This window comes from Lepus europaeus, chromosome 8 (assembly GCF_033115175.1).
Source record: "Lepus europaeus isolate LE1 chromosome 8, mLepTim1.pri, whole genome shotgun sequence".
NCBI lineage: Eukaryota > Metazoa > Chordata > Mammalia > Lagomorpha > Leporidae > Lepus > Lepus europaeus.
The window spans coordinates 26,649,157-26,664,531 of NC_084834.1; the positions used below are offsets into that span (position 1 = coordinate 26,649,157).

Consider the following 15,375-nt stretch of genomic DNA (forward strand, 5'->3'; position numbering starts at 1 on the left):
TTGAGTTGCTTTTTTCATAGAAATGCTGAGACTTTAGTAAGTTAGTCATATGATTTCTAAATATGCAAAAGTTTAGGAAACTAGTACAAGTAGAATTATTATTTAAAATTTAGAAACTCTTAAAAAAGGGAACTGTGGTTAAACATTTGATCTGAAGTAAATAAATTTATACCCTTAAATAAGGTACTGTGTAGAGCTGGATAAAATTTCCATGTTTGCTATAGATCTGTTTTCATTCTCCTCAGGAGACTTTCATCCAAATGTTTTGTTATTATTGGCAGGAAAGCAGAGCCTAAATCTGCCTTCAGTAATTTGTTTTGTTCATTCTTGGCTTTTGGAACAAAATAATAATCAGTTATTATTTTCCAGAAATTTGGCATTTCCACTAATGTATTTCTTGACAATTGCACAGTATTCTTGCATATGATAAAAAGTAGTTTAAACTGTAAGTATAGTATATTAAAAGACATACAGAATGCACACCACATACTTATTTCTGCCGCAAAAATGTGAAATCCAATTATTTGTGTACTTTGACAGAAAACCTCAAGCCAAGAACATAGGCGCACATTTGTTTTTCATTGTCAAGTTGTGGGAGATAGAGCATAACATAAGTAATGGATGATTTACTCTCATCTCCAAATTATCAGCAGTATGGGTTCTTAGGAGTAATGTGTTATAAATGCTGTGCATACATATTTATGTAGGAATATAATACATACAACATTGAACATACATTTGGGAAGAAATATTTAATATATCCTCTAATAGATAAATTATTTTCTTGATTTTTAATGATCAGTTAGGTAGAGAAGTACTGTGGAAAGATACTTGTATTTTCTTAGATCAGAAAGTATAAGAATGAGCGTAGAACTTTCCTGCTGTAACTGAGAATGCAGTAAAGCTGTGAGCCGTCTGCTTCCTGAGTGGCCACATTCCAGCTGTGCAGACGGGTCACAGCACATCTGCCAATCAGAAGGCCTTGGAGGGAAGCCCTTGGATGCTGAGTCTTGTTTACATGTATCATGACTCTGTTTCTCCCCTCCCTGTGTGTTGCACCACTGGGAAGAAGAGTGGGGAAATTCTCTATAAAATTCCTAAATAAATTGTATGCGAGAAACTAGGACCACAGCCACAGCAAATAACTTTCCGGACAGAGTTTTAGCTCATCTTTAGCCACAGGTAAGAGTTGTTGCTTTGTTGTTTGATGATAGTTGTTCCATATCCAGTTTCTAGCTTTTCTTACTTTACTTGTGTTAGCAAAGCCTTCAGGCTAAAAATCTGAGAGGAATGATTGAAAAATGATTAATATATACGCTGTATTATTATGACTTTAAATATTTAATACTCAGGTTAAAGGCATGGTATTTTTTATTTAAGGGAGGAATAAAACCAAGTTAAAATAAAACTGGAAAACCAAGTTCGATAACACTAAAGTATAGAAAAATTTGAACCAGAAACATTAGCATTGTTCTTTTGGAGAGCATTATATTTAGGTAAACATGTTGTAGTATGACTCTTTCTACTTTTTAGTCTTTCAGAAAAGTCTTCATGTTATACTAATCTAATTTCTTTTTTATTATGAGCTTATGTAGAAAGAATTGGTGCATTTGTTTTACTGTGTAAGCCTTATTCCTTTCCTCCCATATTTCTCTCCAGAGGTTTGAGTCTGTTTTCATTTTTCTCTTTATGCTGTTCTACCAGCACTACAATTCAGGGGAAAAAATAATTCCTATCTAATCTTTCCTTCTGTATTAAATTCTGTCATTTAACTATTAATTCAGAGGATAATACAGAAAATTATATGTTGATAATATTCAATGTCTTAAAATATTTTAAAATATTCCATATTTTTAAAAAGTAATCGCATATTGTGGTTTGTGTATGTTGTTAATTTTTCCATAACACTGGAGCCTTTTTGCTTTGTTTTTTATTTTTAACCATATGCTAGGGAAAACATTGTTACTGTGATTCAAAAACACAACCCGTGGGTTTTGCGGTTGTTTCTCTTGTATGTAGTAAGCTTCAGTTTCATTAATAGCACTTTACACCACTTTTAAGAACTTCTTACCCTGTGGTGGAGTTTCTCAGCCTTGGTAGTGTTGCTGTTTTGAGTGGGATAGTTCTTTGTGTGGGGGTTGCCCTGTGCATTGTAGGACAGTTAACTGAAACGCTGGTCTCTGTCCACTAGAACTTTGTCCTCCCCAATTCTGTCAGCCAAAAGTGTGACATATATAGCACATTACACCTAATTGTTGGTGAAAATTGAACTTCAGCTTGTGAAATATTCTGGGTAGTAGAGAGTTAAGAATGAGGCAGTACTGGTCTTAGTGTATTTGCAGATGTTGTTGTAGCTGACTGCTCATTTTGTTCCCCTCCCCATTCTGTTAGAAGCTGCTGCCAACCATGATTCATGGAATGATTTTTTTGAGCTGAGTAATCTGTGGCTTTTCAGTTTCCTTACTTTTCTTTCCTTTGCTAAATGTCTTGGTTTTAGTAAAGTGTTGAACACAGCAAAGAGCTTTCAAAATGAAATAACACATGTAATCATGTATTTTCCAAGTAGATGATTTTAACAAACTGTGAAAAGTTTTTATGCCTGTCCTTTCTTGTGTCCTTTCTACCTTCTCTGTCAGGCAAATCCTCTCAGCTCTCATGTAGAGCCTTATACCAGGGGAAGCACAGCTACCTTTGAACAGTTCTTTGTGAAGTCCAGTGTGTGGCAGCTGGTATTAAGATCTGCTTTCCCAGGGCTTTTCAAGAACATTTTGACATGTCACTGTCTTCTTTCTTTATAGATCGCAACGAACGAAATAAACCAGAGCATCGTTCCTCAAGGTAGGAACTTGTGATATTTAATAATTCTATATAAGGCTTCTCATTTGAAAAAACATTGTCAGGAGGCAATGCAAATGTTGCTTTAGAGTGGCTGTATATTGGAGTTTCTGTGGTATTCAGAGAAGCTTCACAAGGGAAACACTGTTCATTTTCTGAATAAGAATTCTTTATGAAATTGCTACTACTGGGAAGACATTATTTTCAGAATTCATATCAGTGACAGATACATCTTCATGAAAGATTATTTAGTTCTCACGTCCTTCTGTTGGTGATATACTTTCCCCCCCTCCTTTTAAGTAGTATTTTTATAAATGTTTATTGCCATTTTCCTAGTTATAAAATTAACAGATGCTAATTGTAGAAATTTGGAAGATGCAGAAATACAAAGCATAAACAAAACAAAATCCAGTCTGTCTCTCATCAGAAAGAGATGGCTGGCTCCTGCTACAATGTTGTTTATTTCTTTCTAGATTTTTTTTATTTTTTATTTTTATTTTTTGACAGGCAGAGTAGACAGTGAGAGAGAGAGACAGAGAGAAAGGTCTTCTTTTTGCCGTTGGTTCACCCTCCAATGGCCGCTGCGGCCGGCGCACCGCGCTGATCCGATGGCAGGAGCCAGGTGCTTTTCCTGGTCTCCCATGGGGTGCAGGGCCCAAGCACTTGGGCCACCCTCCACTGCACTCCCTGGCCACAGCAGAGAGCTGGCCTGGAAGAGGGGCAACCGGGACAGAATCCGGTGCCCCGACCAGGACTAGAATTCAGTGTGCCGGTGCCGCAAGGCGGAGGATTAGCCTGTTGAGCCACGGCGCCGGCCTATTTCTTTCTAGATTTTTAATATTACATATATACATTGTGTATTCGGATTCTTTGTAAGTTTTTGTTAGGCATTTCAGATGGTCAAGAGGGTTGCATCAGTTAAGGCTTCCAGCCACCCACACTGAGAGTGTTTTGCTAGACCTTCACCAGCACTGAACAGTATTTTTAAAAATCCTTTTCACGCTTCCAGGTGAAAAATTGTCTGACTTCCTCTCCTCAGCAAGACTGGCAAGGCTGTATTAGCTATATTAGATATAATCTCCCAGTTCTATGTAAGATTATGATTTTTCTTTTTTTTTTTTTTTTAAAGATTTATTTATTTGAAAGTCAGAGTTACACAGAGAAAGGAGAGGCAGAGCCAGGGTTGGGGGGAGGTCCTCCATCTGATAGTTCACTCCCCAATTGGCCGCAACAGCTGGAGCTGTGCCAATCCAAAGCCAGGGGCCAAGAGCTTCTTCCGGGTCTCCCAGGTGGATGCAGGGGCCCAAGGACCCTTCTACTGTTTTCCCAGGCCGTAGCAGAGAGCTGGATTGCAAGTGGAGCAGCCAGGTCTCGAACCGGTGCCCGTATGGGATGCTGGCGCTTCAGGCCAGGGTGTTAACCCATTGCACCACAGTGCCGGCCCCAAGATTATGATTTTTCTGATACTAATTTCTCTTTATTACATGTTCCGTCCCTTTTTCAACACATTTTGTGCTGTGAAAACTGATACAATGTAGATAATGCGTGTATTGGGTTGCCTGGTCTAGCAAATGAAACCCTGAGGCTTTTTCAAGTGATCACACTTTAGAGTGCATTGGCCTCAATGAATAAAAATATAAAATCTGTGAAAACTCTGTTACTTACATTAGCAATGTACTTTGCAGAAATTGTCAGTCAAAATCAAAATCAGAATCAAAATTAGTGAGATCTAATGTGAGAGAAAAATATAGCTGCTTATTTGGAGTGTTGACTAATTTTGGGCAGGGGGATGGATATGATTTATGTGTGTTAAAATTTACTGTTTCTGAGTTTAGTCTTTTGAGTTTTGACAAACTTATACAATTAAGTATCAACCTCTACAGTCATGGAAATAAGATTGATAAGGTAAAAGAAAAGACTTTGAGAGCATGCCTAACTATAAGTGACATAAATTTAGAAGGCTAAAAAAAATACCTAGGATGATAAAATTAGGATCCATAAGAACCTTGATATAACAAAGATTGGACTAAATTAAATAATGTTTTAGTATTCAGTGCGAATCCTTAAACTGAAACTCTAGCGGAACATAAAAACGTAGGAGAAATGTTATTTAAGAAATACAAATATATTTGAAAAAGACATAAGAATTTCTGTGTAAATTCAAGTTAAAAAATTTTTAGGTGATGGCCTCGGAAAGGTCTGCATTGGTGTGATTATACTTAAAGATATCTAATAAACATGGTAGCAGATTGAAGTATGCAGTGAAATGGCTATATTGATTTCACATAGGGAATTGAAAAAACAAAACAGAAATTTGTGCTCCACTCCAGAGATTATATTCAGTAAGCCTGGAGTAATTATTTCAAATCTGTTTATTAAAGTCTCCAAGGGATTCTGATGTATAGCCAGGTTGGGGGCCACTGGTCTAGAGTCTAGCAGCTGAGTTGGGACAGGGAAGATCAAAGAGAAGAGCAGCATAAAAGTTAAAGCTAAATCATCCAAAGGTTGGCATGATGAGTGGCAAGAATTTGGTTTCGGCATGAAAGTTTGGAGAGGCATGAGAGAGAAGTGATAACTAGCTTCAGACAACCAAGACTGATCCATAGAAGAGACCTGCAGAATTGGTCCTTATAAATGCTCTTCTGTACAACAGGGAGCCCTTGCACATGGAGAAATAGCTGATGGTCTGGTGCAGAGGAAGGTAGAATATGAGACTGGATTCCTGATGGCGATAGAAAGCTATTAAGTGCCTGACTAATGGGATCTTGTCAACAGATGTAGTAGTTTCAGTAAGCTTCCACTGGCCAAATTTAGGACCATTTGAATATAAAAAAAAATTTTTAGAAAGCCACAAAAGGATAAAAATGATAATAGATATATGGGATTTTAAAAAATCCATGTAAAGGGAATGATAGAATTTAGAAAATCATCATTTTGCGATTTGGATCAGTGGCAGCTAAACTATGTTGAAATTTATTGGGAACAGATACTCATCCTGCCTTAAAATACCCATAGGTGAAATATTTTAAAAACTTGATTAATTAGAGATCCTCTATTCACTGGTTCACCCCATAAATGCCCAGAACAGCCAGGTCTAGGCCAGACTGAATGCAGGAGCCTGGAACTCTTCACCTGGATCTTCCACGTGGTGGCGAGGACCACATACATGTTCCTTCATCTGTTGTCTTCCAGGGTGCTCATCAATAAGAATCTGGATCAGAAGCAGAGCCAGAACTTGAATCCTAGGGATTCCAGTACAGGATATGGGCTTCTTAACTGTTGTGCCCACAGATTTTAATTGCAAAGGGGAGAAAGTTACCTTTTTGATGGAGTAATCTAGTGGTGAGCATCTTAATTAAATCGTCAGTGTATGTATCAGGGGTGGGGAACGTCCAACCCAAGGGCCATATAAGGCCTAAAAATCATTTGGTATGGCCCCACCAAAGCAGCTGGGGAAGGAGGACTCGAAATTTAAGAAATCTAGGGGCCGGCACTGTGGCGTAGCAGGTAAAGCCGCCGCCTGCAGTACTGGCATCCCATATGGGCTCCAGTTCCAGTCCCAGCTGCTCCACTTCCCATCCAGCTCTCTGCTATAGCCTGAGAAAGCAGCAGATGATGGCCCAAGTTTGTGGGCCCCTGCACCAGCATGGGAGACCTGGAAGAAGCTCCTGGCTCCTGGCTTCGGATCAGCGCAGCTCCGGCTGTGGGGCCTTTTTTAGGAGTGAACCATTGGATGGAAGACCTCTGTCTCTGCCTCAGCCTCTGCCTCTCTTTAACTCTGCTTTTTAAATAAATAAATAAATATTTTTTTAAAAAAAGAAATCTATAGCAGCCTAATTTTTTAAGTTGATAATTTTGTATGGCCTGCAAGTGATGTTATAAATACCCAAATGGGCCAGCGCCACGGCTCACTAGGCTAATCCTCCGCCTGCAGCACCGGCACTCTAGGTTCTAGTCCCGGTTGCAGCGCTGGATTCTGTCCCAGTTGCTCCTCTTCCAGTCCAGCTCTCTGCTGTGGTCCGGGAAGGCAGTGGAGGATGGCCCAAGCGCTTGGGCCCTGCACCCGCATGGGAGACCAGGAGAAGCACCTGGCTCCTGGCTTCGGATCGACGCAGGGCTGCGGCTGTGGCAGCCATTTGAGGGGTGAACCAACAGAAGGAAGACCTTTCTCTCTCTCTCTTTCTCACTGCCTAACTCTGCCTGTTTAAAAAAAAATAATACCCAAATGGCCCTTGGTAGAAAAAAGGGTCCTCACACCTTGTGGTAAAACAAGCTGATATATGGGCCGGCGCCGTGGCTCAACAGGCTAATCCTCTGCCTAGCAGCGCCGGCACACCGGGTTCTAGTCCCGGTCAGGGCGCCGGATTCTGTCCCGGTTGCCCCTCTTCCAGGCCAGCTCTCTGCTGTGGCCCGGGAGTGCAGTGGAGGATGGCCCAAGTGCTTGGGCCCTGCACCCCATGGGAGACCAGGAGAAGCACCTGGCTCCTGCCATTGGATTAGCGTGGTGCGCTGGCCGCAGCGCGCCGGCCACGGCGGCCATTGGAGGGTGAACCAATGGCAAAAGGAGGACCTTTCTCTTTCTCTCTCTCTCTCTCTCTCTCTCTCTCACTGTCCACTCTGCCTGTCAAAAAACAAAAACAAAACAAGCTGATATGTGCCTCTAGATGATGTGAAAAGCAGCACACAGAGATAGCACTTGATTGATCGTCCTAACAACAACAAGGTCGTTTCTTGAAAAAACTCAGAGAATATTCTGAATTACGAGAAACTGAAGGGGTGAGCAGTTAAGATGCCCATGTCTCCCATCGGAGTAGCTTGGTTTCATTCCTAGCTCTGGCTCCAGCTTCCAGCTTCCTGCTAACACCAACTCTGGCAGGAACAGGGATGGCTCAGGTAATTGGATTCCTACCACCCATGTGGAAAACCTGGTTTGCGTTCCCAGCAAACCAACAGATGGGAGTTCTTTCTTTGTGTGTCTTTTTCTTTGTCTCCCTACCTCTCAAATAAGTAAATAAATAAAATTTTTTAAATCTGAGATTAAATCTCAATTTTCAAAAATTGGAAGGGGAGCAATTAGGGAATTTGAATGTAGATAGTATCTTCATAATACTTTTTTCAATATGGAATAGGAAGGTTATTGTGGGAGAATGTTATTTTTAGGAGATACATGCCAAAGGGCTAGAGATGGTATAATCTTTTTTTGTTTGTTTTTTAAGATTTATTTATTTACTTGAAAATCAATTACACAGAAAGAGAAGGAGAGGCAAAGAGAGAGAGAGGTCTTCCATCTGCTGGTTCACTCCCCAATTGGGCACAACAGCCGGAGCTATGCTGATCCAAAGCCAGGAGCCAGGAGCCTCCTCTAGGTCTCCCATGTGGGTGCAGGGGCACAAGGACTTGAACTTTTCCAGGCCATAGCAGAGACCTGGATTGGAAGAGCAGCAGCCAGGACTTGAACCGGTGCCCATGTGGGATGCTGGCACTGCAGGCGACAGCTTTATCCCCACGCCCGGCCCCGGTATAGTCTTAAGTTTGCAACCTATTCTTAAAACAACTCGGGGAGGTGAGGGACAAACCCAGAATGAGAAACAAAGAAGCAAATATGGGAAATTTAATAAGTGGTGAACAGAAAACAGGCATCCAGGTATTAATTTTACTGCTTGCCTTTTCTGTAGACTTGAACTTTTCAAAACAGAAAGGAATGGTGGAAGGAACAATGTTACAGATTGAGTAGGACTTGTCTCGAAAACCCATGCAGACATTTGAATCTCAAAGCTTTATTCTAACAGTTAATGAATTAATGCTAATGGTGGATGGATTAGGGTGGAGGCTTGATCCAATTATGGCAGCTTTGGTGGAATGATTGGATTAGAATAGATTGTTAGGTGGGGTGACATTATAAGGAGAGACCACAGCAAGGGTGGTGAATCTTTTTTTTCTGCCAAGGGCCATTTGGATATTTGTAACATCATTCATGGCCATACAAACTTACCAACTTATAAATTATCCTGCTGTAGATTGATTAAATTTTGAGTCCTGCCTGTGGTTGTCTCAGCAGGGCCAGACCAAAGGATATCATGGGCCTTAAACAGCCTGTGGACGGGATGCTCCCCACCCCTGACAAAGAGTGTGCTGCCTGTGTCTCCCTGTTTCCTGGCTGGCCATGTGGTCACTCCTTACCTGCTGTGCCATGGCCAGCCTCCACACATGCTAGGCCACTAGAGCCGCCCGATCACGGACTGTGCACCTCCAGCTGTAAGCCAGAACAAACCTCCTTCCCTCCTCTCCGAGTTGCTCCTCAGGTGTTTTAGTTAAAGTAACAAAAATCTGACCAACACTAACTCTTCTGTGTCTCTCTGGCAGTCCCAAAGGACAGAATGTGGGTGGAACTTTGGGGGAGGGGATGGATTTCTGTACAATATGAGGAAAAATTTCCCAACTGCTCATCACAGATGAAACGAGCTATTCTGTGAACGGATATTGTCAAGGAAAATCTAAACAAGGAAGCCCTGGGAATAAAAAGAAGGTTCTTGCATGGCTAAGTCATTATTTACATGACTCGACCCCTTTTCTTGCTTAATACCTGATAAATATTTGTTGAGAGCTTCAATTATTTGAGAAAACACAAAAAGTCTCCAGCCTCATGGAGCATCTATTGAGAGTGTGTTTACCCTGTAAAGTCTAGATCCAAGTCCTCATAGTTCTGTTTTAAGCAATGTTGTGGTACTCTTGAGGTTATTGGGAAAGTATTCTGATTATCCTTTAATCTCTAATTTCTATTGTTGAGGTCTATAAGACTGTGCTACTATAGAGTGCCAGGTCCACAAAAGCACTTAGTACATAACTGCTGCTGAATGAGTGAATGCCAGCTGTATTTCAAAGGTAAGAAAAGGGAACGTCGGTATTTTTCCCTTGCAAATTGAGAAGAACCTGACTCATGAAAGCTTGCCCGTGACTGTTACTGAACGTGTTTGTTACTGTGACAGTAAGGAGTAATGCCTGTAAAAAAGCAGCATTTTTTCAGGAAAGGCCATTGTTTTCTATCCAGAGTTGGCTCTTGAGGTGGGCGGTGACCTCTTCCCCTGCCATCCCTAGCTAAGCAAGGCTACTCTTTCAGGCTGGGAGTGCATCAAGCAGATTAACACCTGATGCATCAACAGAACAGAAAGAAAATACAAACAAAAAGTCACTTAATTTTGGTATATTTTTTGGTTTTCCTCAGTCCACTCGGAAGCAAGAATGAATGAGCTCAAAGCCCAGCCAAGACAAATGTGTTTCTCTTGTTTGTGCTTTAACAAGACCAACACTCTAGCTTTCACAGAGAGCGGTGAATAAATCTGAGGTGTCTGCCTGTTCTTTCGCTTCATTGTTGAAGTAAGAGGGAAAGCATAACTCTTGTCAACTTAAAGGAAAAGTCTTACCATGTATTGACCAACAGTAAGACCCTCAAACTTTAAAAACAAAACCAAAAAGTGTTTAAGCATGATTAATAGGTTTGGTAGGGGTTTTTTGATTGCTTTGTTTTGATGTTGATTTTTTTATTTGCTTGTTGCTTATTGATAAGTGCGGAAGTCAGACCTGTATGAATTCTTGTCTCAACCATAATAATTTAAACATTGATGCCCCACAGAACACTGTTCTGTTAGGATAGTCAGTATCTTAAGAAATGAATGTTCACGTACAAACAAGTTTGTGAAATGGAGCGATCAACAAAATTAGACATATTTCTTTACTATCACAATACCCCTCAGACCCTGATGGTGCATTATTTTATTTTTTTTAAGATTTATTTATTTATTTATTTTTTGAAAGTCAGAGTTCTACAACGAGAGAAGGAGAGGCAGAGAGAGAGAGAGAAAGGTCTTCATGTGATGGTTCACTCTTCAGTTGGCCACAATGCCCAGAGCTGCGCCAGTCTGAAGCCAGGAGTTTCTTCTGGGTCTCCCAAGGACTTCGGCCATCTTGTCCTGCTTTCCCAGGCCATAGCAGAGAGCTGGACCAGAAATGGAGCAGCCGGGACCCAAATCGGTGCCCATATGGGATGCCGGCACTGCAAGTAGCGGCTTTACCTGCTATGCCACAGCACTGGCCCCTGATGGTGCATTATTTATTAAAGTGAGCACCATACTACACATCAGTTTAAAAATTACTGAAATTTGTAGCTTCTGATTCCCAGGCATAGTTGTTTTTATTTTATTTTAATGGGTTTTTAATAGATTCAATGTGATTTGTAGATCATTCTAAGAACATAATGATATTCCCTTCCCTCCCTCCTACCCTCTCTTTCTCCCTTTCTTTCTGTCCGACATAGTTATTAATAACATCTAGAAAAAGTGCCATGGAATAGCAGCTTGGGAAACTAATTAGAGGGAAGTAGAAGCTAAAGATAATAAAGATAAGCCCTGTGGCAGTCAGTACCATGAATGGAAAATAGGAGCTCTTTGTACCACCCCATCAGCTGTAAATAATAGATCTCAATGACTGTTGGGGTCTGAATGACCAGCTACTTCATCTCAAATGTTTTATCTACTTTGAGGAAATAATTTACAACAGTAAAAAAAGAAGGTGCAGAATAAAGAATCTCAAAAAGTTACTATTTGAGGGGCAGGCAGTTGAGATGCCCGCAGGCCTGGCTCCCCTCCTGACAGCTTCCTGACAAATGTGCACCCTGGGAGGCAGCAGGTATTGACACAGATGTCACCCACTTGGGAGACCCAGATTGAGTCCTCATGCTGACTTCATCTGGCACAGCCAGGGACTGTGGAGAGCATTCAGAAGTGAATCAGAGGATGGGAGGCCTGGCTGTCTCTGCCTTCCAAACTAAATAAATAAATACATAAAATTTTAAGAAACATTACAACTGATTCTTGTTTGATCTCCCTAAAGCTTTCTTAAAACTATCTGCCACAGTCCCTTTGATTCCCATTTATAAAAGTTAAGGAAATTTCATTAAAAGTCACAGCCACACCTCAGAATCAGCTCTTCAGGCATTTGGATCCAGCTAAAAAGCCCATGAAAGTTTCTCAGGCATGGAAAGCCAAGACACTGTGGCAATAAAATGACCTAGATGAAAGATCTCTGTGAGTGAGATCCCAGCGGAAAGAACGGGCCATCAAAGAAGGAGGTACCTTTCTTCGAAAGGAGGAGAGAACTTCCACTTTGACTATGGCCTTGTCTAAATAAGGTTGGAGTTTGTGAACTCAAGAGACTTCCATAGCCTTGGCAGCTCATGACAAGAGCCTCGGGTGCTTACTGACATCATAGATAAGAGTGTCAATTGTTAAGTCAACACAGGAGTCACTGTGCACTTACTCCCCCATGTAGGATCTCTGTTCTTAATGTGTTTTACTATGTGAATTGACGGTAAAACTAGTACTCAGACAGTACTTCATACTTTGTATTTCTGTGTAGGTGCAGTCTGTCGAAATCTTACTTAGTATATATTAAGTTGACCTTCTGTATATAATTAAAAATGAATCTTAATGAAGAATGAGATGAGAGAGGGAGGAGTAGGAGATGGGATGGTTTGCAGGTAGGAGGGTGGTTATGGGGGGAAGAACTTCTATAATCCAAAAGTTGTACTTTCGAAATTTATATTTATTAAATAAAAGTATAAAAACAAAAAGTCACAACCACAAAAAATTTCTAATTCAACAAAGTGATCTTAAAGTTTTTAAATAACCAGTGTAATTTTGAAAATCAAGAAAAGGAGGTAGGGACAGGCATTTGGCCTGGTGTTTAATTGCTAAATCCTACATCATAGATTCAATCCCTGGCTCTCCTTTAGATTCCCATATTCCACTAATGTGGACCCTTTTGGAGACAGCAGGTAACTGGATTCCCGCCATCCACATAGGAGACTGGATTATGTTATCAGCTCCTGACTTTGGCCTTGCCTGCTCCATCCCTGCTGTTGCAAATACTTGGGGAGTAGACCGGTAGAGAGGTGCTCTATCTGTCTCTGTTTCTCTGCTTCTCAATAAATGTAACTTGAGGAAAATTTTTAGGAAATTTAGGAAATTTTTAGGAAAGCATGTGAAAATGGAAGCCATGATTGTGCAGTACATATAGAACAAAGATTAGGGTCCTGGATACATAAAAAATACTTGTTGGAAAGAAAAAGGCAAATAACTCAGTAAAATATGAACAGTGAGCATACAAAAGATGACATCTAAGTAAGCAATTGAATATGTGAAAAATTTCTTCACCTTGCTAGTGTTAAGAAGATGCGTTCTGACTTGATAATGGAATGTCATTTTACTTTCATGAGTTGGCACAGGAATCTCAGATTGCTATTGCAAAGTATGTATATGATTATGTAATCTGGTTCAGTAGTAGGGAAGACTATTCAGGATCATTGCAATAGGTAAAGGGACCACTGCAATTGAATTTTGTAGTTGGGGAGTATTGGGCTGAACTCCAAATATAGCACAGGCAAGCGGGAAATTGAGAGTCAAGGAATTCAAGCAAAACATTAGGGGTAAGGAAGATTCTGGCTAACCTAATTTAGCAGGAGCCTTGCTGAAGACAGGCCAGAGTAGTCAGACATGGATGGGATGGGGTGTAGAGGGGTAGAGATAGTGAAAGATGAATGTTAGAAGTGATCAAAGGGGTCGGCGCTGTGGTGCAGTGGCCTGCAGGGCCAGCATCCCATATGGGCGCCTGTTCATGTCCTGGCTGCTCCTCTTCCCATCCAGCTCTCTGCTGTGACCTGGGAAAGCAGAAGAACATGGTCCAAGTCCTTGGGCTCCTGCACCTGTGTAGGAGACCTGGAAGAAGCTCCTGGTTTCTGGCTTTGGATTGGCTCAGCTCTGGCCACTGCAGTAATTTGGGGAGTGAACCAGTGGATGGAAGACTTTCTCTCTCTCTCTCCCCCACTCTCTCTAACTCTGTCTTTCAAATAAATAAAATAAAATAAATCTTTTTTAAAAAGTGACCAAATCCCAAGGATGGCAAAGTTCTTGTTAAATGTCTTAGCAAGGTTCTTTGCTAAAACTAGATTTTATAGACAAGAATAATACACAGATGGGCTTTGGAGAAGGTTTTTCGGCCAAGCAAAGATTTTTGTCAGTTCAGAGTTGCAATGTTTGGATTAAGGGAGCTATATATATGATGACATAGATGAATCTCAGAAACATAATTCTGGATTATACAAAGCAAGTTGTAGAAAAGATAGGTATTGATACTGTACCTGTAAAAAGCAGGGGTCAGCAAATAGGCCAACTGTGGCCTGTCACCTCTGTTTGCAAGTGTGGTTTTAAAGGAACACAGACATGCCCGTTTGTTTGCATATTGTTTCTGGCAGTTTTTGCATTATGACATAGTTGTTTCCAGAAGGGTCCATGCAGCAAAATAGAAATGATATGTCCATATGTTGTATTTTTTATAACTACCTGTATGTAATAAAAGCATAAAAAGAAGTAAACTTAGGATATTGATTACCAAAGAAAGAGATCAGGAAAGGATCTGCAGGGAGCTTCCAGTATTATTATATTATCAATGTATTATCTATATTGTTTTATTTCTTAAGCTAAGTGAAATTTTTTGTGGTATTTTCTAGACCTCTTTTAAAATCCTAGAAATTGCCATAATTTAAAAATACTGGGGCCGGCGCCATGGCGCACTAGGTTAATCCTCCTCCTGCGGTACCAGCATCCCATATGGGCACCGGTTCTAGTCCTGGTTGCTCCTTTTCCAGTCTGGCTCTCTGCTGTGGCCTGGGATGGCAGTGGAAGATGGCCCAAAGTGCTTGGGTCCCTGCACCCACATGGGAGACCAGGAAAAGGCACTTGGCTCCTGGCTTCAGATCGGCACAGCTCTTGCCATTTTGGCCATTTGGAGAGTGAACCAACAGAAGGAAGACCTTTCTCTCTGTTCTCCCTCTCACTGTCTGTAACTCTACCTCTCAAATAAATAGATAAAATCTTTAAAAAATATATTATTGGGGCTGACACCCTGATACAGATTAATCCTCTGCCTCCAGCGCCGGCATCCTTTATGGGCACTGGTTCTGGTCCCAGCTGCCCCTATTGCAATCCAGCTCTCTGCTATAGCCTGGGAAAGCAGTAGAAGATGGCCCAAGTGCTTGGACCTCTGCACCCACATGGGAGACCAGGAAGAAGCACCTGGCTCCTGGCTTTGATCAGTGCAGCTCCGGCCATTGCAGCCATCTGGGGAATGAACCAACGGAAGGAAGACCTCTCTCTCTGTCTCTCCTTCTCACTGTCTGTGGCTATACCTCTCAGATAAATAAATAAAATCTCTAAAATAATACTATTTAAAATATTTAATATGTAGAATAAATGGGAGAATGGGTGTGTGTGTAGTATGTGTATTTTTTTAAAAAGATTTATTTATTTTATTTGAAAGAGTTACAGAGAGACAGAGGCAGAGAAAGAGCAAGGTTTTCCATCCGCTGGTTCACTCCCCAAATGGCCGTAACAGCAAGAGCTGGGCTGATCTGGAGCCAGGAGCATCTTCTGGGTCTCCCATGTGGGTGCAGGGGCCCAATGACTTGAGCCATCTTCCACTGCTTTCCCT

At 41.1% G+C, this 15,375-nt stretch overlaps 1 protein-coding gene across 1 annotated transcript in view; it reads left to right on the top strand.

Annotated features, from left to right (window-relative positions):
• SH3D19 (SH3 domain containing 19) overlaps positions 1 to 15,375 on the top strand; it is a 189,896-nt gene that overhangs the window by 84,291 nt on the left and 90,230 nt on the right. The window contains 1 exon segment of the mRNA XM_062199504.1: positions 2,799 to 2,838. Coding sequence (XP_062055488.1) covers positions 2,799 to 2,838 — 40 coding nt within the window.